Source organism: Scyliorhinus canicula, chromosome 5 (genome assembly GCF_902713615.1).
Source record: "Scyliorhinus canicula chromosome 5, sScyCan1.1, whole genome shotgun sequence".
Classification (NCBI taxonomy): Eukaryota; Metazoa; Chordata; class Chondrichthyes; order Carcharhiniformes; family Scyliorhinidae; genus Scyliorhinus; species Scyliorhinus canicula.
Genome location: NC_052150.1, coordinates 202,440,572 through 202,465,614, shown reverse-complemented (window position 1 = coordinate 202,465,614; position 25,043 = coordinate 202,440,572). Strand labels below are relative to the sequence as shown.

The window sequence follows — 25,043 nt, the reverse complement described above, 5'->3', positions numbered from 1 at the left end:
TGAAAGGGACTCAGGTTTAACTAATTAAGTAGAGATATTTGAGGAAGCGACAGGCAAGATGGATAAGGGGAGCCTGGTAGATGATGTGCACTTGGATTTCCAAAATTAAATTGATACAGTGTCACATCAAATGTTACTACTCAAAATAAGAGTGTCTATTGTAGGAACCAGAGAATAGGAATAATTATTTTTTTTTAGCAAGATGTAACTAGTGGAGTACCACAGGTATCCGTGTTGGCACCTCAACAATTTACAATCTATAGGCACGATCTAACCAAATTGCAACAAAGTCCCGTGACGAGCAGGTTTAGCCTGATGTTTCCCAGCACACGCAGCACCACGAAACACCATGGGCGTGATTCTCCCAGACAGGGAGAAATCGTAAGGCTGGCGTCAAATCCGGGCGGGTTTGACGCCAGCCTTCCCCTCCCCGACCGGGAACCGATTCTGGTCCCCGGTCGGGGCTAGTATGCCGCGGCCCTGAACTCCGGCATCGCGGGCTTAACGAATTTTGTTAAGCCCGCTTGCCAGAGTTTGCGCCGGCTGACGCGTCACATGACGTCAGCCGCGCATGCACAGATTGGAAGACTCCAACCCGCGCATGCGCGGATGACGTCATCGCGCATTTGCGCGAAACCCGCGCGGGCCGGGATCCCCTCAGCCGCCCCGCGAAGTGATACAGCGGGGCGGCGGAAGGACAAAGAGTGCGCGGGAATCGGACCCGCTGCCCGCGATCGGTGCCCACCGATCGCGGGCCCATGGCACCCTTGGCACGGCCGTGGTACTGCCGTGCCAATTGGTGCCATGGTTTTCAAAATCGGGACTTTACGGCCGTTTTTACGAACGGCCAGACCAGGTGTGTTTGCCGTTCGTAAAAACAGCCGTAAAGGGCTTGGACTTCGGCCCATCGGTCAGCTGAGAATCGCTGCTGGCCGTAAAAAAACGGCGGCAGCGATTCGTGTCGGGAGTCGGGCGTGGGGGGGGGGGGGGGTGGAGAATAGCGGGAGGGCATCAGACTAGCGTGGCCGTAAAAATTTACGAACCCCGCTATTCTCCGCACCGTCGTGAGTTCGGAGAATTGCGCCCCATATTTTTAAAAAATAAATTTAGAATATCCAATTTATTTTTCCAATTAAGGTGCAATTTAACGTGGCCAATCCACCTAACCTGCACATCTTTTTATCTATCAGGACTTTGTTGCAATTCGGGGCCTCAGCAGGGAATGCCCAGCCAAGGCCGCACTTAGTCCCATTTCCTGAACCGAGGTGCTCAGCTTGCTGGAACTCCTCAGTATAGGAAGAGATCGGGATAAAATTTTCGCGATCCTCAAACCCCCCCCATGGGCACCCTCAGGCCCCATCCCCGCTGCAAGAAAAATACCAGCCTGGCACTGCCCCTGTCAGCTGGCAGTACTGTTTGGCATCCTTGGCAGTGCCAGGCTAGCACCCAGATACCCTGGGAGACCCCCACGCCACCCACCCCCACCCTCAGTCCTATGAAAAGGGAGAGGTGTAGCAAATCTTTTTGAAGGCTACAATTGAATCTGTATCCATACTATCAGACATATACATTCCAAGTCCAAATCACTCGTTGCAAAGCAAAGGATTCACTCGTGTCACCTCTGGTTGTTCTCTTTATTTACTCAATCTAAACCCTTCATGATTTTAAAATCAAATTCTTTCTTTGTCTTGTCTACCCTAATAACAACTTCAGCTTCTTGTGTATATCCATAATAATAATTCATCAACACTAGAACCATTCTAGTAAATCTCTTCTGTATTCTCTCCAAAGCTGTACTTCCTTCATAATGCATAGTGCCCAGAATTGGACTATGTTTCCTCGCTGGAGATGAATCGCAAGTCGCTGGGAGTGCAACTCCAGAAGCGATTCACAATCCCTTGCCATGCAAGGGGTATGCAGAGGGGCGGGTAGTATTGAGGACGTAGGGGGGCTTCAGAAGGACTTGGACAAGGAAGGAGAAATTTGGCATGTCGGCATCGACTCTCATAAACTTCTACAGATGTGCCATCCTATTTGGCTGCATCACAGCTTGGTATGGCAACTTCTCGACCCAAGATCGCAAGAAACTGCAGAGTGTGGTGTACTCAGCCCAACGCATCACACAAGCTTGCCACCCTCCCATTGATTCTGTCTACACTTCCTGCTGCCTCAGGAAGGCAGACAGCATTGTCAGAGACCCCTCCCACCCAAGCTTTGCCCTCTTCCGGACCCTTCCATCAGGCAGAAGATACAGAAGTCTGAAGACCTGCACATCCAGACATACGAACAGCTTCTTCCCCACTGCTACCAGACTCCTCAATGACTCTCCCTCTGTAATTGGAGGCTCTCTGAATTTGGAGGCTCTCTGAAATTGGGGGATCTCTGTAATTGGGGGATCTCTCTCTGTAATGGAGGTCTCTGTAATTGGAGGGTCTCTGGTGTCGGGGTCTCTGGTGTGGGTCTTCTGGTGGGGATCTCTTAATTTGGAGGGTCTTTGGTGGGGATATCTACAATTGGGGATCTCTGTAATTAGGGGGTTCCTGGTGTGGGTCTCTGGTAGGGGGATCTCTAGTGGGGATCTGTCACATGGGGGGGGGGGAGTCTATGATGGGGGTCTCTAATTGAGAGTCTGGTGGAGGTCTGTTTCATGGGAGGGGCTCTAGTGGGGCCTTTGTAATTAGGGGTTCCCTGGTGGGGTCATTGTAATTGGGGTGTCTCTGTTGAGGGTTTTTCTGGTGGGGGTGAGGTGGGCGGGATTTGCATTTGAGGGGAAGGTGGCCCTCCAATGAACTTTGGAGGCAAATCCCTTAAAGAGTTACCCACTTGGTCCACTGTAAGGTCCATCATGTCAAGGCCACGTTTGTCTATATCGCCATCAATCTTCGGCTATCTGAAACCCGGCCCAGAAGACCAGGGAATCACGTGAGCCTGGAGTATATGGTGCCTGGCCCATTACTTATTTGCATACTCTCGCTGGCGTGGGACTCAAACCTCAATGTCGGCACCAGCGGAGGACCGAGAGGCGCTGATCCCATTTTTTGCCACACACTGGATTCGCCACAACATCGGGAACTCGACTACGATGATAGGCAGTGGAGAAATAGCCCATTAACATCAAAGCAGGGTGCAAGGTGGCTTCACACATTAATTTGCACTTGCTTGTTGTTAACCTTCAATGAAACATGGGAACAGCTTATGCAGTTCGATCTCTGCTGGCAGCATCAGAGGTTCCCACCTGCTTCTAGAATACCACCATCATACCAGTGCCAAAGAAGAACCAGGCAACGTGCCTCAAAGACTACCGTCTGGCCTTGACATCAATCATTATGAAGTTGCTTTGAGAGGTTGGTCATGAGACACATCAACTCCATACTCCCAGAATGCCTTGATCCACTGCCACAACTGGTCCAGGGTTGGCGCCATCTCCCTGGCCCTACCCTCATCCCCAGAGCATTGTGTGGTTTAGCTCAGTGGGCTAGACAGCTGGTTTATCATGCAGAACAAAGCCAGCAGCGCGGGTTCAATTCCCGTACCAGCTTACCCGAACAGGCGGCAGAATGTGGCGCCTAGGGGCTTTTCACAGTAACTTCATACTTGTGACAATAAAAGATTATTATTATTATGTCGGCAACAAGGACTCCAACGTCAGATTCCTATTCATTAACTACAACTCCGCCTTCAATACCATAATCCCAGCCAAGCTCATATCCAAAACCTAGGACCGAGCTCCTCCCTTTGCAACTGGTGTCATAATATACATCTATGTATATAATGGAGTGCAGACAGGCAGTGATTGACACACAGGATGACCAGTGAGCACTCAGAACAGAGCAGCCAATCACCAGACAGGACACGACCACTATAAAGCCAGAGGGCACCAGTTTTCCCGCTCTCTCGGGACCCAGCCTCTGAGACAGTCAGACTTCGTGAGCTAGCCAGTGCAAACACCATGTGGTAGCTAGTAAGTCTGGTTAGGCTAGTGTCAGGTCTCCAGTCAAGTCAGCATAGTGTCAACCCACAGTTGAACATGTATAATAGTTTAGATGTTAAATAAAATCGTGTTGCATCTTATCAAGTGTTGGAAGTCTGTCTCTCGCTACACTGCATCAAGTTCAGTCCTCATCGACCCGGCCTGCTCAACACATCATGGTACCAGTGAGTGATGCTGAAAATTGACGGACCTACCTTGAGTGAATCAACGTTGACCAGCAAACAGCCATCCGGTAACATGGAGAACGCCCGCCCTCCTCCGCAGCTCCACATCGCCGGCAACCTCGGTGAAAATTGGAAGATCTTCAAAGTTCCAACTCTATCACGTAGCCACCGACCTCGAGGCCGCATCGGACCCCAGGAAGATCGCACTATTCCTCTCCACAGCCGGGGACCACGCCATCCACATCTACAACACCCTTACATTCGCTGAAGGCGAAGACAAGACTAAATTTAAAACAGTCCTGCTGAAGTTCGACAGCCACTGCGACATTGAGGTGAATGAGAGCTTTGAACGGTACGTTTTCCAGCAGAGGCTTCAGGGTAAGGATGAACTTTTTCAATCCTTTTTGACCCATCTCCGCATCCTCGCGCAGTCATGTAACTACGACTCGACATCTGATTCCATGATCGGATCGTTTTCGGGGTCCACTCCGATTCCCTTCGCCAGCAGCTCCTGAAAGTCAAGCAGCTCACCCTCACCATCGCCATCGAAACGTGCGTTCTCCACAAACATGCTAAGAATCGGTACTCCCACATCAGGGCAGCAGAAACGGCAAAGCTAACCTCCCATGAGGCGGAACGGGTGCAGACCATTGCACAAATGCTGGGCCTAAGTATTGACGAGAGTGGCCATTTCGCGCGCTTTTTCCGGGCCCCTGCGTATGCGCGCCACGACCGAGGGGACGGCGAGACCGACGACCAGACTGCGCAGGTGCGTACGTCATTCGACCACACTACACATGCGCGATGGCGCACGGAACGCGCTGATGTTGGCGTCATGACATGTCCGAATTGTGGCTCTGCCCATTTAACGCGGCAATGTCCGGCAAAATCATGACGGTGTCTACAGTGTGGCAAGCTTGGCCATAACGCAGCCCTTTGCAGATCTGCTCCGCTGCCCAGCATCCAGCGATCCCAGCCACGGTGCAGAAGCGTAAGTTCAATACAGCAGGCCGTGACAGACTCCGACCCCGACAGCCCAACAGATCCTGATGCTGAGTGCCTCAAATCCCCATACTGGCTGGGCATCATCACAAAGCATGCGTTGCCTTCCACCAAGATAGTGAAGCACCTCCCGATCCTCAGCCTGGATCCCGACGATGAGTGGCGTGCTGTCCTCACAGTCAACAAGGCTTGCATCCGGTTCAAACTGGACACCGGCGCATCAGCGAACCTCATCTCAAAATCCGATCTCGACACCATCCGCGTCAGACCAAGTATTCTTCCACCGGCCTGCCAGCTCCTTGACTACAGTGACAATGCCATAGCTGCCAGTGGCTCATGCCAACTCGGAGTTTCCAATAAGTCATTTAAAGCGACACTGCGATTTGAGATCGTAGGACCTGACAGAGCATCCCTGCTCGGTGCTCGGGCCTGAAAACTCCTGAACCTGGTTCAGCGAGTCCACATCATGTCATCCTCACAGGCGACGGCCTCACCTGATGAAAACTTCCAGGCTGAAATTGATGACATCATTACGCAGTACCACAGCGTGTTTGACGCAATGGGCACACTCCCATACCGATACAAAATCCTTCTCAAACCAAACACCACCCCTGTGATTCATGCACCACGTTGGGTGCCGGCACCCCTCAAGGACCGCCTCAAGCAGCAGTTACAGGACCTCCAGGACCAGGGCATCATATCAAAGGTCACAGAACCCACGGACTGGGTCAGCTCCATGCTCTGCGTCAAGAAGCCGTTAGGGGAGCTTCGAATCTGCATCGACCCCAAGGATCTAAATTGCAACATCATGACGGAACATTACCCGATACCAAAACGAGAAGAGTTGTCCAGTGAGATAGCTCATGCCAAATTATTTACAAAGCTGGACGCCTCCAAGGGGTTCTGGCAAATACAGCTGGACGCATCCATTCGCAAGCTGTGCACATTCAATACCCCGTTCGGTCGCTACTGCTACAACCGGATGCCTTTTGGCATCATCTCAGCCTCGGAGGTATTTCACCGCATCATGGAACAGATGATGGATGGTATTGAGGGGGTGCGCGTATATGTTGACGATGTCATAATCTGGTCCACAACTCCCCAAGAACACATCGATCGCCTCAAGCAGGTATTCCACAGAATCCATGAGCATGGCCTCCAACTCAACAGGGCCAAGTGCTCGTTCGGTCAATCAGAAATCAAATCTTTGGTGACCACATCTCGCAGCAAGGCGTGCGGCCGGATGCTGACAAGGTTTCGGCGATCAACGCCATGAAGACCCCAGAGGACAAGAAGGCGGTCCTCCGCTTTCTAGGGATGGTCAACTTACTCAGGAAGTTCATTCCTAACATGGCGTCCCACACCACAGCCCTCCGCCATCTCGTCAAAAAGTCGATGGAATTCCAGTGGCTGCCCGCTCACGAGAAAGAATGGCGTGAGCTGAGGGCAAAACTCACCACAGCCCCAGTTCTGGCTTTCTTCGACCCTACCAAGGAGACCAAAATATCCACTGACGCGAGCCAGGACGGTATTGGGGTGGTGCTCCTCCAACGGGGTGACTCCTCTTCCTGGGCCCCAGTTGCGTATGCCTCCAGAGCCATGACGCCCACTGAGCAACGGTACGCTCAGATTGAGAAGGAATGTCTGGGCCTCCTAACGGGAATCGACAAGTTTCACGACTGTGGCCTCCCAAAATTCACGGTTGAGACGGACCACAGGCCATTAGTCCACATAATCCAGAAGGATTTAAATGACATGACGCCCCGGTTACAACTAATCCTTCTCAAGCTACGCTGCTACGACTTTGAACTTGTCTACGCGCCAGGCAAAGAACTCATTGTTGCAGATGCCCTTTCCAGGTCTATCACCACACCATGTGAACAAACTGACTTTGTCTGCCAAATCGACGCGCAGGTGCAATTGTGTGCCTCCAACCTTCCAGCCTCTAATGAGAGGGTCATCCAAATTCGTGAGGAAACGGCCAAGGATCCTCTGCTACAGTGTGTGATACAGCAACTCACGAATGGCTGGCAGAAGGGACAGTGTCCCCAGTTTTACAACGTCAAGGACGACCTGACGGTGGTGGACGGCATCCTCATGAAGCACGATAGTATCGCGATTCCGCAGAGCATGCGAGCTATGGTCCTCAGCCAACTCCATGAGAGTCACCTGGGGATCGAGAAATGTCGACGCAGAGCTCGGGAGGCAGTCTATTAGAACATAGAACATAGAACGATACAGCGCAGTACAGGCCCTTCGGCCCTCGATGTTGCACCGACATGGAAAAAAACTAAAGGCCATCTAACCTACACTATGCCCTTATCATCCATATGCTTATCCAATAAATTTTTAAATGCCCTCAATGTTGGCGAGTTCACTACTGTTGCAGGTAGGGCATTCCACGGCCTCACCACTCTTTGCGTAAAAAACCCACCTCTGACCTCTGTCCTATATCTATTACCCCTCAATTTAAGGCTATGTCCCCTCGTGCTAGCCACCTCCATCCGCAGGAGAAGGCTCTCGCTGTCCACCCTATCTAACCCTCTGATCATTTTGTATGCCTCTATTAAGTCACCTCTTAACCTTCTTCTCTCTAACGAAAACTACCTCAAGTCCATCAGCCTTTCCTCATAAGATTTTCCCTCCATACCAGGCAACTTCCTGGTAAATCTCCTCTGCACCCGTTCCAAAGCTTCCACGTCCTTCCTATAATGAGGCGACCAGAACTGTACGCAATACTCCAAATGCGGCTGTACTAGAGTTTTGTACAACTGCAACATGACCTCATGGCTCCGGAACTCAATCCCTCTACCAATAAAGGCCAATACACCATAGGCCTTCTTCACAACCCTATCAACCTGGGTGGCAACTTTCAAGGATCTATGTACATGGACACCGAGATCCCTCTGCTCATCCACACTACCAAGGATTTTACCATTAGCCAAATATTCCGCATTCCTGTTATTCTTTCCAAAGTGAATCACCTCACACTTCTCCACATTAAACTCCATTTGCCACCTCTCAGCCCAGCTCTGCAGCTTATCTATGTCCCTCTGTAACCTGCAACATCCTTCCGCACTGTCTACAACTCCACCGACTTTAGTGTCGTCTGCAAATTTACTCACCCATCCTTCTGCGCCCTCCTCTAGGTCATTTATAAAAATGACAAATAGCAACGGCCCCAGAACAGATCCTTGTGGTACGCCACTCGTAACTGAACTCCATTCTGAACATTTCCCATCAACTACCACTCTCTGTCTTCTTTCAACTAGCCAATTTCTGATCCACATCTCTAAATCACCCTCAATCCCCAGCATCTGTATTTTCTGCAATAGCCATCCGTGGGGAACCTTATCAAACGCTTTACTGAAATCCATATACACCACATCAACTGCTCTACCCTCGTCTACCTGTTCAGTCACCTTCTCAAAGAACTCGATAAGGTTTGTGAGGCATGACCTACCCTTCACAAAACCATGCTGACTATCCCTAATCATATTATTCCTATCTAGATGATTATAAATCGTATCTTTTATAATCCTCTCCAAGACCTTACCCACCACAGACGTTAGGCTCACCGGCCTATAGTTACCGGGGTTATCTCTACTCCCCTTCTTGAACAAAGGGACCACATTTGCTATCCTCCAGTCCTCTGGCACTATTCCTGTAGCCAATGATGACCTAAAAATCAAAGCCAAAGGCTCCGCAATCTCTTCCCTGACTTCCCAGAGAATCCTAGGATAAATCCCATCCGGCCCCGGGGACTTATCTATTTTCACCTTGTCCAGAATTGCCAACACTTCTTCCCTACGCACCTCAATGCCATCTATTCTAATAGCCTGGGTCTCAGCATTCTCCTCCACAATATTATCTTTTTCTTGAGTGAATACTGACGAAAAGTATTCATTTAGTATCTCGCTTATCTCCTCAGCCTCCACACACAACTTCCCACCACTGTCCTTGACTCTTACCCTAGTCATTCTTTTATTCCTGACATACCTATAGAAAGCTTTTGGGTTTTCCTTGATCCTACCTGCCAAAGACTTCTCATGTCCCCTCCTTGCTCGTCTCAGCTCTCTCTTTAGATCCTTCCTCGCTTCCTTGTAACTATCAAGTGCCCCAACTGAAACTTCATGCCTCATCTTCACATAGGCCTCCTTCTTCCTCTTAACAAGAGATTCCACTTCTTTGGTAAACCACGGTTCCCTCGCTCGACCCCTTCCTGCCTGCCTGACTGGTACGTACTTATCAAGAACATGCAATAGCTGTTCCTTGAACAAGCTCCACATATCCAGTGTGCCCAACCCTTGCAGCCTACTTCTCCAACCAACACATCCTAAGTCATGTCTAATGGCATCATAATTGCCCTTCCCCCAGCTATAACTCTTGCCCTGCGGGGTATACTTATCCCTTTCCATCACTAACGTAAAGGTCACCGAATTGTGGTCACTGTTTCCAAAGTGCTCAGCTACCTCCAGATCTAACACCTGGCCTGGTTCATTACCCAAAACCAAATCCAATGTGGCCTCGCCTCTTGTTGGCCTGTCAACATATTGTGTCAGGAAACCCTCCTGCACACATTGTACAAAGAATGACCCATCTAATGTACTCGAACTATATCTTTTCCAGTCAATATTTGGAAAGTTAAAGTCTCCCATAACAACTACCCTGTTACTTTCGCTCTTTTCCAGAATCATCTTCGCCATCCTTTCCTCTACATCCCAGGAACTATTAGGTGGCCTATAGAAAACTCTCAACAGGGTGACCTCTCCTTTCCTGTTTCTAACCTCAGCCCATACTACCTCAGAAGAAGAGTCCCCATCTAGCATCCTTTCCGCCACCGTAATACTGTCCTTGACTAGCAGCGCCACACCTCCCCCTCTTTTGCCCCCTTCTCTGAGCTTACTAAAACACCTAAACCCCGGAACCTGCAACAACCATTCCTGTCCCTGCTCTATCCATGTCTCTGAAATGGCCACAACGTCGAAGTCCCAGGTACCAACCCATGCTGCCAGTTCCCCTACCTTATTTCGTATACTCCTGGCATTGAAGTAGACACACTTCAAACCACCTACCTGAACACTAGCACCCTCCTGCGAAGTCAAATCTGTGCTCCTGACCTCTATACTCTCTATCTCCCGTACCCCAAAACTACAATCCAGGTTCCCATGCCCCTGCTGAATTAGTTTAAACTCCCCCAAAGAGCAGTAACAAATCTCCCCCCCAGGATATTGGTGCCCCTCAGGTTCAGATGTAGACCATCCTGTCTATAGAGGTCCCACCTTCCCCAGAAAGAGCCCCAGTTATCCAGAAATCTGAATCCCTTCCGCCTGCACCATCCCTGTAGCCACGTGTTTAATTGCTCTCTCTCCCTATTCCTCATCTCACTATCACGTGGCACGGGCAACAACCCAGAGATAACAACTCTGTTTGTTCTCGCTCTGAGCTTCCATCCTAGCTCCCTAAAGGCCTGCCTGACATCCTTGTCCCCTTTCCTACCTATGTCGTTAGTGCCAATGTGGACTACGACTTGGGGCTGCTCCCCCTCCCCCTTAAGGACCCGGAAAACACGATCCGAGACATCACTTACCCTTGCACCTGGGAGGCAACATACCAAACGTGAGTCTCTCTCGCTCCCACAAAATCTCCTATCTGTGCCCCTGACTATTGAGTCCCCAATTACTAATGTTCTACTCCTTTCCCCCCTTCCCTTCTGAGCAACAGGGACAGACTCCGTGCCAGAGGCCCGTACCCCATGGCTTATTCCTGGTAAGTCATCCCCCCCACAAGTATCCAAAACGGTATACTTGTTACTCAGGGGAACGACCGCAGGGGGTCCCTGCACTGACTGCTTCTTCCCAGTCCCTCTTACAGTTACCCATCTATCTCCAGTCTTTGGTGTAACTACTTCCCTGAAGCTCCTATCTATGACCCCCTCTGCCTCCCGAATGATCCGAAGTTCATCCAGCTCAAGCTCCAGGTCCCTAACACGGTTTTTGAGGAGCTGGAGTTGGGTGCACTTCCCACAGATGAAATCAGCAGGGACACTGACGGCGTCCCTCACCTCAAACATTCTGCAGGAGGAGCATTGTACTGCCTTCCCTGACATCACCTCTAGATTTTAAAAAAAAACAAGAAAAAGAAAAAGAAAGGAAGAGCTTACCTGATATTACCTCAAACCCTGCTCCCGCTGAAAGTTAAGCAAATTTAAAGGCACTCATTGGCCGGGCATCAGCCAGGTCATTGCCAACACAGTCCTCAACTGCCTTACATGTCAGAAATTGCAGCCAGCTCAACCCAAAGAAACTCTGCAGCAACATGAGATAGTGACCTCTCCATGGTCCAAAGTCGGTGTCGACCTTTTCCACGGCAAGGGGCGTGACTATGTCCTCCTGGTCGACTACTTCTCCAATTACCCAGAAGTGGTGCAACTGTCCGACCTCATATCGAAGGCGGTGATTAAAGCATGCAAAGAAATGTTTGCCAGGCATGGGATACCGCTCACGGTGATGAGTGACAGCGGTCCCTGTTTTTACAGCCAGGAATGGTCTGATTTTGCCCGGCTGTACAACTTCTGTCACGTAACCTCCAGCCCCCACTACCCGCAGTCAAACGGGAAGGCTGAAAAAGGGGTCCATATTGTCAAGAGATTACTATGCGAGGCTGCGGACTCAGGCTCCGACTTCAATCTGGCGCTGCTGGCATACAGAGCAACCCTGCTGTCCACTGGGTTGTCTCCAGCGCAGATGCTGATGAATCGCACTCTGCGAACCATGGTGCCAGCCATCCATGTTCCAGACCTTGACCACCTCACGGTCATACAAAAGATGCAGTGGTCTCGGGCCCAACAGAAATCAGCATACGACGCTCATGCCAAGCTGGTCCCAACTGATCGTGTTCGTGTACAGTTGCCTGACGGCGGCTGGTCCGCCGCAGCTGTGGTGGTCAAGCAAGTCTTCCCGAGATCCTTCCTCGTCCGCATGGCTGATGGCTCCTTCCTACGTCGCAACAGACGGGCGCTGCGCAGAGTTCCACTCCCGCCACCTGACCGAGATGCCCCGCCACACACAATGCTTCCTCTGAACGTGCCCTACCACGAGGCCACCGATCTACCAGCAATCCTGCCGACCTCTGCGACCACCGCATTGGCGGCAGTCCCGCCTACCCAAGTGCAGGTGGCCCCTGATCCACCCTTGAGGTGGTCAACCAGAATTCGTTGCCCGCCGCAAAGACTAAACTTATAGACTGAACTTTTGCACAATTTTGTTACCTCATCGTTTTGACCTCTGTAAATATCGTTTTTACCGTTTCATCTGCCCTATATCTGCACTAGCGGCACCTTCCTATGTATATAAGTTCATTTTAGCACATTCTGTATATAGTCACGCACATATACACATCCACACGCACATGCACCTTAATATTTATTATCTAAACACAAACAATAAAAAAAAAGGGGTGTAGACAGGCAGTGAGTGACACACAGGATGACCAGTAAGCACACAGAACAGAGCAGCCAATCACCAGACAGGACACGACCATTATAAAGCCAGAGGGCACCAGCTTTCCCGCTCTCTCTGGACCCAGCCTCTGAGACAGTCAGAGTTCGTGAGCTAGCCAGTGCAAACATCATGTGGTAGCTAGTAAGTCTGGTTCGGCTAGTGTCAGGTCTCCAGTCAAGTCAGCATAGTGTCGACCCACAGTTGAACATGTATAATAGCTTAGATGTTAAATAAAATCGTGTTGCATCTTATCAAGTGTTGGAAGTCTGTCTCTCGCTACACTGCATCAAGTGCAGTCGACATCGACCCAGCCTGCCCAACACATCAACTGGATCCTCGACTTCCTGACCCATAGACCAAAATTATTAAGGATAAACAACACCACCACCTCCAAAATAGTCCTCAATATTGGGGCCCAGCAAACTGAGTACTTATCCCCCGACTACACTCCCTATCCAGACACGACTGTGTTGCAAAATTTGGCTCCAACTCAATCGACAAGTTTGCTGATGACACAACCTTAATGGGTCAGATCTTGAACAACGATAAGTCAGAGTATAGGAGGGAGATAGAGAACCTAGTGATGTGGTGTCACAATAACAACCTCTCCCTCAACGTCAGCAAAACTAAGGAGCTGGTCGTTGACTTCAGAAAGCAAAGTATCGTACACACCCTTGTCTGCATCAATGGTGCCGAGGTGGACATGGTTGACAGCTTCAAAATCCTAGTTGTGCACATCACCAACAATCTGCCCTGGTCCACCTACATCAACACTATGGCCAAGAAAGCACAACAGCACCTGTACGTCCTCAGGAAACGTAAGGAAATTCGGCATGTCCACATTGAATTTTTACAGATGCACCATAGAAAGCATCCTATTTGGCTGCATCTCAGTTGTCATAAAGCAGTAAGGCCCACATTCCTCACATCACCTCACTCCCCAACGCACTCTCCATGACCCTGATACCCCCCATAATAACAAAAAGCCCCAGCCACTCCCCATGGTCTCTCATCCTTTCCATGTCAAGTCATGCCCCTTGATGCCCATTACTCGTATGCAGTATGTAAATATAATAAAGGCAGGCGGCATGGTGGCGCAATGGTAGCATTGCTGCCTCACGGTGCCGAGGTCCCAGGTTCGATCCCGGCTCTGGGTCCCTGTCCGTGTGGAGTTTGCACATTCCCCCCCGTGTTTGCGAGAGTTCGCCCCCGCAACTCAAAGATGTGCAGGGTAGGTGGATTGGCCACGCTAAATTGCCCCTTAATTGGAAAAAAATTAATTGGGTACTCTAAATTTATTTTTTTTAAATATAATGAAGGCAAGTATGGAACTGCTGAGAAAAAAACCACCCATTCGGATATACTCTTTGTAAAACAAACTGCTGTTCCTACAATTCTATAAAACTATCAATCTGGCAAACCATTAAAGTATCAATAACAGAGTCTGCGAACTTTTAACGCCACTTGATCTTGTCCAGATAAACATTGAGTTATTGATAAAATAGGTCGCAAAGAACAACTTAATATAAACTACTTAAATATGTAAGTCAGGCAAAGTCAACAATTCACTTGTCAAAGCAGATTGCTTGTTGAGGTAATGCTTTTATTGGTCTGGGCACTCAACCAACCATGCATAATTAGGATGGGTGGGAATCCAGATGGTCAAGTTAATGGGAGAGGTGTGCGTTGAGGGCAATTGCAGGCATATGGAAGAGGTTGTGAGACATTGTGGATCATAAATGAGATGGGGGATATTTCCGAAGCTGCTCATGACTCGAGAGAATGAGACTGAATGTGGGGAGTGAAGTAGGTTTGTGTGAATATTCCCCGTTCCCCACAAGCATTGCTGGAAATGCACTTGACTGCTGGATCCAGGGGTTCTTGCGTCCCTTCAGATGAAGGGTATCCCAAGCGTTGAATATTCTCAGCCATTAAATATTATCATGACTGTTATATCTCAGACAAACGCTGCCCCATTAACATCCTTAACAATATCTATTCTGCCCGTTGAAAGCAGGCACCTTCCCTACTGCCAAATCTCCCACCCCATTCCTGCCTCCATTAAAACCCCGAAGCACTAAAGAACTCTTAAGGATCTGAAGAAGAGTACACCAACTGGAAATGTTAACTCTATTTTCTCTCTGCAAAAATGCTGCCAGACCTGCTTGGTTTTCTAGAATTTTCTGTTTTCATTTCAGATTTCCATTATCTGTAGTAATTTGCTTTGATACCATTAAAACACAGTTTGGTGGCAGGGGGAGGTGTGGTTTTAGATTTCTGAAAATCTAATCTGCACTTCTGTAAAAATTCCCTCCTCTATGTTGCATCCGTAACTACATGTTTTATCTATTATTTTAATATCTAATGTGGACTTCAAAGCCTCTACAGTGAGTTCTGATTTTTGATCTAATATTTCTGATTTACCAAATTTGGTTTTAATTATTTTGAGATTTCTCAACAGGAAGGGCGTCTTTGGATATAAGAGCATTTGCAACAGGAGTACTGGATTCTGTGTGTCAATATGAAGAAACAGTACAAGCACACCCAAAGCATGTGATAGTGAATGATGCCTCATCTAGTCACATCCCGATCTTTCAAAAAGAGATGGTAAAGCTTCAATCGGGAAAAGCTGGACTTTTTCACACAATGTCAAGTATGTTATTTCTTAAATTGTTTAGAAATTAAATACGCAATTGTGAAGCACCTCATCTTGAATATCATAATGTGTAGCCACAGAGGATATAATGGTCTTCTCTGCAGAGGTATCTTTGATTCCCTTCAAAATATTTCACAAGATGCTTGGAACTCAATATTTCATATCGATGCTTGGGTATAATTTTGCTGTCTTTTGGGCCTTAGTGCAGCCCAGTATCTCTCCTTTGAAAGGACCATCACACAGAGAGGAGATATCACAGAAAAATACAATGCAGCACAGTAGCACAAGTGGATAGCACTGTGGCTTCACAGCGCCAGGGTCCCAGGTTCGATTCCCGGCTTGGATCACTGTCTGTGCGGCGTCTGCACGTTCTCCCCGTGTCTGCGTGGGTTTCCTCCGGGTGCTCCAGTTTCCTCCCACACTCCAAAGATGTGCAGGTTAGGTGGATTGGCCATGCTAAATTGCCCTTAGCGTCCAACAAAAAGGTTAGATGGGGTTATTGGGTTACGGGGATAGGATGGAAGTGAGGGCTTAATGTGTGTCTGTAATCTTCTCCCTCGCCTCCCACAGCAACCTGGGACACAATTTGTCTGGACCTGGAGATTTCTCCACTTTTAAGCTGGCCAACCCCTCCAATACCTTGTGACAACTTACTCAATAACCTCACAGTCTCTCTCCCCGAGTTCCATATCTGCCTCCTCATTCTCTTGGGTGACGACAGATGTGAAATATTCATTTAACAGCATACCAACGTCCTCTGGCTCCACCCACAGATTACCCCCTTGGTCCCTGATGGGCCCTACTTTTCCCTAGTTATCCTCTTCCCATTGATATACTTATAGAATATCGTGGGATTTTCCCTATTTTTACCAGCTAGAGATTTCACGTATCCCTTCTTTGCTCTCCAAATTGCTTTCTTAAGTTCCATTCTGCATTTTCTGTACTCCGCTAATGCCTCTGTTGATTTGCTACTCTTGTACTTATTAAAAGTCTCTCTCTTCCTTCTCATTTATCCTGAATATCTCTGGTCATCCATGGTTCTCTGTTACTCCCCATTTCCTCTTTGAACACCCCCACTGCTCTTCTGTAGATCTCCCCACCAGTAACTTGTTCCAATCTACATTGGCCAGATCCTGCCTTATTTTACTAAAGTGCTCTCTCAATCCAAGACCTTTTTCTGCAATTTGTCTATTTCCCCACCATCACATCAACCACTTGCCCAGCTTGATTCCCAGAATTACATCCAGCACTACACCATCCCTTGTTGGACCCTCCACATGTTGAGTTAAAATGTTCTCTAGTGTACATTTTACCAACTCTGCTCCATCTAAGTCCTTAACACAATGACTATCCCAGTTAATGTTGGAAAAGTTGAAATCACCCGTTATAGTTACCCTATTGTTATTTTTACACACTTCTGCAAATTGCGCACATATTTGTCCCTCAGTTTCCCACTGACTATCTGGGGTCTATAATAAACACCCAGCAATGTGGCTGTCCCTTTTTTTATTCCTAAGCTCTCCTCACAAAGTTTAATTTAATGCCACCCCTAAGATATAATCTCTCCTCCTTACTGCAGTAATTGACTCCTTAACTTATCGTGCAATGCTTCCCCCTCTTTTGCCCCCTCCCCTGTCCCTCCTGAAGATTCTGTATTCCGGGATGTTAAGCTGCAAATTTTGCCCCTCCCTCAACCATGTCCCGTGATGGCAACTATATCATAATTCCACGTGTCAACCCTCGCCCTTAACCCATCCGTCTTATCTGTAATACTCTGGGCATTAAAGTAGAGGCCATTCAGCCTTGTCTTTCTCTCCTCACATTTACTACCGCTGTACTCCCTCTGTCCTGATTGTGATACACTTCCTGCAGATGTAGCCATCCGGAACACTGGAAGTGTCACTGACCTCGCACATCTCAGTTAGAGCACTCCACCCGATGACTTACATAACTAGAACTAATTATTTAAGTCAAAATGAATAGTTATTAAAGGTGGTATTAATTAATTAATTATGTTAAAATAAATACTTATTAAATTTAAGTTAAAATTAACTATATGGTCCCTTACTCTTTCTCTGATAAATATTAAATGCCAAATGCACTAACCTCCTAGTTACTCCTCTATATATAAAAATAAAATCCCTGAAACCTATGACTGATTGTCAAGCTCCCAAATCAATCTATAATTTTGGGTGTATATGCTACTGTGGATTGAAGACAAAAGTGCCTACAGGTCCCGGCTATGGCATTCATCGTGAAAGTAATAGCTCAGCACCTCAACCCTGGGGGGGTGTGGAAGTGAATATATGCAATCCTGGAATGTTAACACTCTTCCCGGTGGCGAGAATTTAGCAGGTGATAGCATAGTATATTCCCAATAATCTGAAGGTAATGAGTTCAAAATTACTAAATTTAAATCCACAAATCCAGATGTATGTGGATTAACACCAGGGAGAAAAATGGATTATGAAAGCCAGCAAATTGATGTTACACTCAAACTGTTCCAGCGATATCCTCAAGGAAAGCCAACCTATCGCTACAGCCACTTTGACCGATATGTGACTCTAGTCCTTACGAAATGCTTGATTGTTAATATCTAACAAAGTGGCCTCATAAACCACTCAGTCGAAAAGCTATTTCTACAACTGGGAGAGTTATCACCACCAGTTTAGTGCAAACAGGGAAGGGTCATCAGATGAAACCTTGCTAATTACACTTGTATATGAACCACAATTGTGGAATAGGTATATAACTTTCATTACTTTTAAAATATTGTCATAAGATTTGTTTATTTCATTCTAAAGATTATTCATTTTTATATATTTGTTTCAGAGTATTTTGGGGATTGGCTGACTGGCAACCAAACCTCTGAAGATACAACTAATATACCCCAGCATTCAGTGGAACCAGTAAAGTTTCAAATTTACTCCATGAAGGAAGAAAATATTGAAGCAGCCTGGGCTGATATTCAAATGCTAGCCACTAAAGAACACATGGAAAAAACAATACCTGTGGAAATACCTTTTGAGAAATTTACTGAAGAAGACTTGGAAGAAATAGAAGAGTGTTGCGCCAGAATGCATGTATCTTACTCCTTTGGCAAAGCTGACCAAGGCATCTCCTTATCTGGATGTATAACTGATATATGTTCCGTTCAAGATGTTTTGTTTAAGGTGTGTCATGACGTAGGAAAAAGAGAAGTCGCATTGCGTGAAGAAATGTTTATTATGGATAAGGTATGCTGGAAATTCTGGCTGGACGATCATTGGGAAACCTTCAATCCAAAAGTGAATGCTCGCCTTGAAAAAGCTTACAATGGGAAAGAAAATGAAATAAAAGTAAAAATGGGCGGAGGAGATTATTTTGTGATTGACTTCCAAAAATTCAGAATGACTGACACTGATGGAGATTCTTTTCGCATCGATCGTAGATGCACTGGGGGTAAGTATCCATGGTTTATTTGCAAAATTATTAGTGAAAGGAATGCATCAATCGTAAGGATAACTTGCATGTCAGTATATTTAAAAATTTTAACTAAAATGTGTAAATTATGGGCTACTTTATGGATTCTAATGTACGCTCATAATTTGAAACTCTTGGGTACAATTAGCCTGAAGATCAAAATATTAAATGCTTTTGACAGAACTGCGATACTTATTTTATGAAAGTGACACAATTCATTTTATAAGAAATACAGGAATTTCACAGAATCATAGAATCCCTACAGTGCAGAAGGAGGCCATTATGCCCATGGGTCTGCACCGGCCCTTGGAAAGAACACCCTATTTAAGCCCATGCCGCCACCCTATCCCCGTAACCCAATAACCGTACCTAACCTTTTGGACACCAAGGGGCAATTTAGCATGGCCAATCCACTTAACCTGCACATCTTTGGATTGTGGGAGGAAGCTGGAGCAGCTGGAGGAAACAAATGCGGACACGGGGAAAAAGTGCAAACTCCACACAGACATAATTTGCAAATAACTTGTTCTGAAATGGATTCAGAAATTGCTTTTATCTCAATATGGGTGCAGGTAAGTTACATTTGCGCCACACAAGCATCAGGCAATGACCATCTCCTACAAGAGAGGATCTAACCATCGCCCCATAATATTCAATTGCGTTACCATTGCTGAATCCTCCACAATCAACATCCTGAGGGTTACTATTGATCAGAAACTGAACTGGACTAGCCAAATTAATACTGTGGCTTCCACGGCAGGTCAAAGGCTAGGAATCCTGTGGCGAGTAACTCACCTCCTGACACCCCTAAGCCTGTCAACCATCTACAAGGCACAAGTCAGGAGTGTAATGGAATACTCTCCACTTGTGTGGATGAGTGCAGCTCCAACAACACTCAAGAAGCTCAACACCACCCAGGACAAAGCAGCCTGCTTGATTGCTCCTTTCACAAACATTCACCACCGAAGAACAGTGGCCGCTGTGTGTACCATCTACAAGATGCACTTCAGTAACTCACAAAGGTTCCTTCAAGAGCACCTTCTAAACCCACGACCCAACCATCTAGAAAGACAAGGGTAACAGATACCTGGGAACACCAGGTCACTCACCACCCTGATTTGGAAATATATTGCTTCGCTGTCACTGGGACAAAATCCTGGAACTCCCTCTAGGAGTACCTGAAGGACTGTAGCAGTTCAAGAAGGCAACTCACCACCACCTTCTGAAAGGCAACTAGGGATGGGCAATAAATGCTGGTCTAACCAGCGACGCCATTTCCCGTAAGTGAATAAAAAGAAAGAAAAAGAATCCTGGGAGTACACGTGCACAAATCATAGAAAGTGCAGGGCAGGTTGAGAAATTTGGTTTTAAAAAATGGCAAACCGAATCCTGAATTTAAAAATAGAGGAACTGGGTAGGATTGTCATTTTGAAGGCAGAGGTCGGGAAATTTCTGATGATGCAATGTCTGTTCAGTGCCTTTATGGCGGTGAAGGCTAGATTCAGACCAACACCTACTGCACTAGATCCAAGGTGGAGAAGCAGGTAGGCCAGTGCTGAGGTGGCAGAGTTAAAAGACATATCCCCATTCACCCTGTGAAGAAGAATTTTCCTCATTGCTTCTTTTCTCAGTTACCGTAAACCTGTGCCCTCTTTCCGGTTCTCGACCCTTAAACCAAGGAATTTGAAAATCACTATCAAATCTCCTCCCAACGTTCTCTTCCCTCATGGTTCAAACTTCTCCAATCTATCTTCATACTGAAGTTCCTCATCTCTGGAAAAATTCTCTTGAATATTTTCTACACGCTCTCTAATGCCTTCACACCCTTCCCAATGGTACCCAGAACTGGTCACACTATTCCAGTGGTTTATACAGATTTGCAATAACCTCATTGGTTTTGTATTCTATGCTCCTATTTATAGAGCCAAGGATCTTGTATGTTTTATTAACCGCTCTCTATCAACCTGCTTCACCACCTTCAATGATTTGTGCGATGTGTATACATGCATAAAAGGAAGAAGTCCCTCTGCCCCTTCACTCCCTTTAGAAATGTATTCTTTATTTTATTTTGTGTTCTCTGCGTTATTCCTACCAAATGGATCACTTCACACTTCTCTGATTTAAATTTTGCGTGCCACTTGTCTACACATTCCACCAGCCTGACAATGTACCTTTTAAGTTATCCACAAGCGTAATGAGCTAAATAGCTGGCTTATAAAGGGACTGCGGCGCTCACAACGGAGGATCAAGGCACCCGATCGGTTCAATTTCTGAACTTTCCCCAAAATGTTAACCTTAAAATGCATGTAAATAGTTTTCCACCACCCCCGCTGCACTCTTTTTTAACAGGGGGTGAATGTGGTAGTCACCACTGTTGTATATATCACATACATGAGATGTGATACGGTAAGGCTCCTGTACTACAGGTACGGGGGTAGATACCTGCCTGCTGGTTCCGCCCAGTAGGCGGAGTATAAATGTGTGTGCTCACCGAGCTGTAGCCATTTCGGCAGCAGCTGCAGGAGGCTGCACATCTCTGCTTAATAAAGCCTCGATTACACTCTACTCTCGTCTCGTCGTAATTGATAGTGCATCACAAATGGCCTGATAGATCCAGACTCGCTTACCCTCCCATATACACTCGCTTGCCCTGCCCACCTGTGGAGGTGGCTTGCCTGCACTCTGCTTCTGCCTCAAGGACCTATGGGCCTGGTCCATCTCTGGGGTATTGTCCAACACCATCTCCTCCACCAGCCTGGCCAACATCCTCGAAACATACTTTGTGGCGCTCGTTCCCTTCACAACCGCTGGGAGACCCACAATCCGCCGATTCTGTCGTCTACACCTGCTCTCCTACTCCTCCACCTTCGATCGCAGCGACTTGGATCCCCACCTCCACCTAAGGCACAATATGGTTGCTCTGGTCGGGTACCATCTTTTCCACCTCCTGGATTGTCGCCCCTTGTGGTGCAAGGCACTTTTACACCAGAAGGTGCCACTGCTGCCTCAATCGCCTTCGACCAGTCACTTTGCATCTCCTTCCTCTGCTGTTGAAATTCCTCCTTGAGGAAGCTCATCAATTGCTCCTTTGGAGGCTTTCCCACTGCTGCCTTCCCTTTCCCCTCCGCCATTTTCACAATTGGTGCTGCACCACAAGTTTCCTCCAAATCCTTAGCCAGGTCTTTCACTGTCTTCAGCCAGGTATGATAGCCAGTTGACATGTCAATTCAGGGGAGAACTTCTTCTCTTACACTTTCCACTCCACTTTTCTGCCGAATCTACCCAATACACAGGTGAAAAATGCCAAAACCAACATCTTCGAGGTGGAGCTGCCCTATGTGCGACCTTCACTCCATGGTCGCCACCGGAAGTCCCTGTTTTTATATTTCTCGCTATTTTCTTTCATACAATTTCTCCCTCATTTTCTTAAGCCATTCTTTGCTGGCTTTTAAAATCTGTCTAGCTTGTATCATTAATGTTCACATTATTGTGCGTTTTTCCTCTCAATTTGAAACTATCCTTGACTTTCTTAGTCATAGATGGTGCATCCTTCTCCAAGTATTTCTTTCTTTATTAATGGAATATATCTTTGCTTAGAGTTATGAAATGTCTCCTTTAATGTTTACCACTCCTTTAGTGTCCTCCCTTTTAACATATTTTCCCAGTTTACTTTAGCCAACTTTTTTCATACCCTTTTAAGCATCAGCTCCAATAGATTACTTGTACCAAATTCTATTTTCAGATGAACTTCCAGATACCTGGGATATTGGAGAAAACCAAACTGCATGTTCTGAAGTACATCTGAAACCTGATTCCTCAGAATACCAAGAAGTAGCGCAAGACTTCAGGGACACATTGGCTGACTATGCAACCAGACAAACATTCAAAATTGATTCAGTAAGCATTAATATCCTTTCCCAAATAGCAAAAATGATAGCAGTTGCCAAATAATGTAAGTATACAAACACACTCTCTCTAAATTAACCTTTACAGTTGGTCTCTGACTTGAGAGAGAAATATTGGTATAAGTTCTTGATACTAATAGTGCTGGAGTGACTGTACTGGAAAATGTATAACATTTAACATGTATTTGAATGTATATTGTGATTTATATTAATGTGTCACCTTTTTCTTGCACAAAAAATGGACGATTGTTTCAGTCTGATAATGCAACGATTGTTAGAGATAGTTAAGTGTGAAAGCATGAGATTTGTGGACTAGTAATCCAGGGGCACTGGGGACATGGGTTTGAATACCACCATGGCAGCTAGTGGAATTCAAATTCAGTTAATAAATATGGAATTAAAAAGCTAGTAAAAACCTTCTGGTTCAGTAATGCCCTTCAGTGAAGGAAATCTGCAGTACTTACCTGTTCCGGCCTACATATGATTCCAGCCCCACAGCAATGCGATTAACTTTTGAAAGAGGTAGCAAGCAAACTCCTCAGTTATATCAAAACATGGATCATGTGGCATCGATCTTGGCACACCCAGCCCGATCAAACTTGTAAAGTCCTCCTTAATAACATCTGAAGGCTTGTGCCAAGATTGGGAGAGTCGTCTCACCAGTCAAGCAACAGTCATATCCACAAAATCATACCTTACAAGTGCCAGGCAATGGCCATCTCCAACAAGAATTGTTGTAAAATGGAAGGTGGATAAATGTACCCCGACTAACCTTGACCAGTTTGCAATAACTTTTTTCAATTCAGACACGTTACAGGGTGAGATAGACAAAGGGGACAACAACCAAGTGAAGGTACAACACAACTTTATTGAGCACTTTATAAAGGAAAAAATAATTATCAGACTCTACTATTGTACATTGTTCAAACACAATCAATCTCTTCACAGGACTCACTCAATAGTCTTAAATCTATAAATGAACATTCTAAAATCTACACTAGTTACCTACTTCTGACACATGCACTGTGTTTGAACTGTTCGACTGAAAAGCTTCAGTAAGGCTGGGACAGGCTGTTGCTCGGTTTTGAAGGTTGGCTCAGGATCTGCACTCGTCTATTTGGGCTTCCCCTCTTGTCTGCCTCTGGCTGGTCTTCGGGTCTGATCAGTCTGATGGTGCTCTCCACGGGGTATAAGGAGCTGGAGGTGCTATGCTGCTCGGCTGCAGTCAAAGATGCTGCCTGAAATTGCCGTAGAAGAAGATGCAGAAAACAGAGAGTTCTGGGGCTCCAGAGTGCCCATTTATCCCCTTTTTATGTGCCCTTTTTTAAGATTCTGTGGCCTGTGTTCAATTGTAGCTTCAGACGGGGGCAGGAAGATCCAGTGAGGTGACAGCTTTCCATATTTGGAGGTCATTGAACATGGTTTTGAACCTTAAACTGTCAAGTGCTGCCCTTGTCCTGCTGTGCCTCTGGCCTCCTATCGAGTTGGGTGGAGGTTGATTGTCCAAGGCCTGGCTTCATGAATTCTGTGTGTTCCAGCTCTCTGGTTTGCAAATTGCAGCTTCCGTTGAGTTTGGTGAATCGGGAGGGAGGTGATTCTTCCATTTTCTGCCGTTCCTTAACCTCCAGTAGCTGGCTCTAACTTTAATACAGGGGTGCCTATGAGTTCAGAGAAAACAAGCTCAAAAAGCAGTAGAGAGAGAGTGAGAGAGCTGGGAGTTTGCAGATAAAATCTAAAAGTAACATCACAGAAGTCCTGTAAGTTAGTTGGTTGGTAAGTTTAGAGCTTTAACACAGAGGAGAGAGCCGGTATGTTACAGGTGTGTTATATATTTTTAAAAATATTTTTATTCAGGGCATTGTCCATTTTACAATATATACAACATTAATTTCAACTTTATACAATATTCATAATAAACAAACAGCCCGTCATCCTGCCCTTTTGCAAAAACCAAAACTAACTCCCCTCTTCTCTATTTGCTAATGACTACCAATTCTTGAAGGAGGTAAACAGCCTCCACCTCGAATTCAACCCTTCCTCCGACCCCTTAATAGCATACTGCATTCTCCAGGTGCAGAAATTTTAACTGATCTCCTACCCACGTCATTGCATTTGGCAGCCCTGGAGCCCGAGGGACTCTGAAAATTAAATACGAATTTCGGAAGTACCGTCATTTTCACCATCTCAACTCACCCTGCCAATGATAGTGGCAGAGCATCCCACCTCTTCAAATCTCCTTTCAACCCTTCCACCAGATTGGCCAAGTTCAACTTATGCACAATGCCCAGTCGTGGGCCACCTGTATTCTCAAATTCCTAAAGCTCAGCTTAGCCAGCCAAAACGGCAATTTGTCCAGACCTC

General features: G+C 46.6%; 1 protein-coding gene across 2 annotated transcripts in view; it reads left to right on the top strand.

The window, feature by feature from the left end:
• LOC119966523 (protein mono-ADP-ribosyltransferase PARP14-like) overlaps positions 1 to 25,043 on the top strand; it is a 152,591-nt gene that overhangs the window by 106,499 nt on the left and 21,049 nt on the right. For both annotated transcript variants that reach the window (XM_038798364.1, XM_038798365.1), the window contains 3 exons: positions 15,121 to 15,312; positions 18,148 to 18,756; positions 22,520 to 22,674. In XM_038798364.1, coding sequence (XP_038654292.1) covers positions 15,121 to 15,312; positions 18,148 to 18,756; positions 22,520 to 22,674 — 956 coding nt within the window. The remainder of the gene's footprint in view (positions 1 to 15,120; positions 15,313 to 18,147; positions 18,757 to 22,519; positions 22,675 to 25,043) is intronic.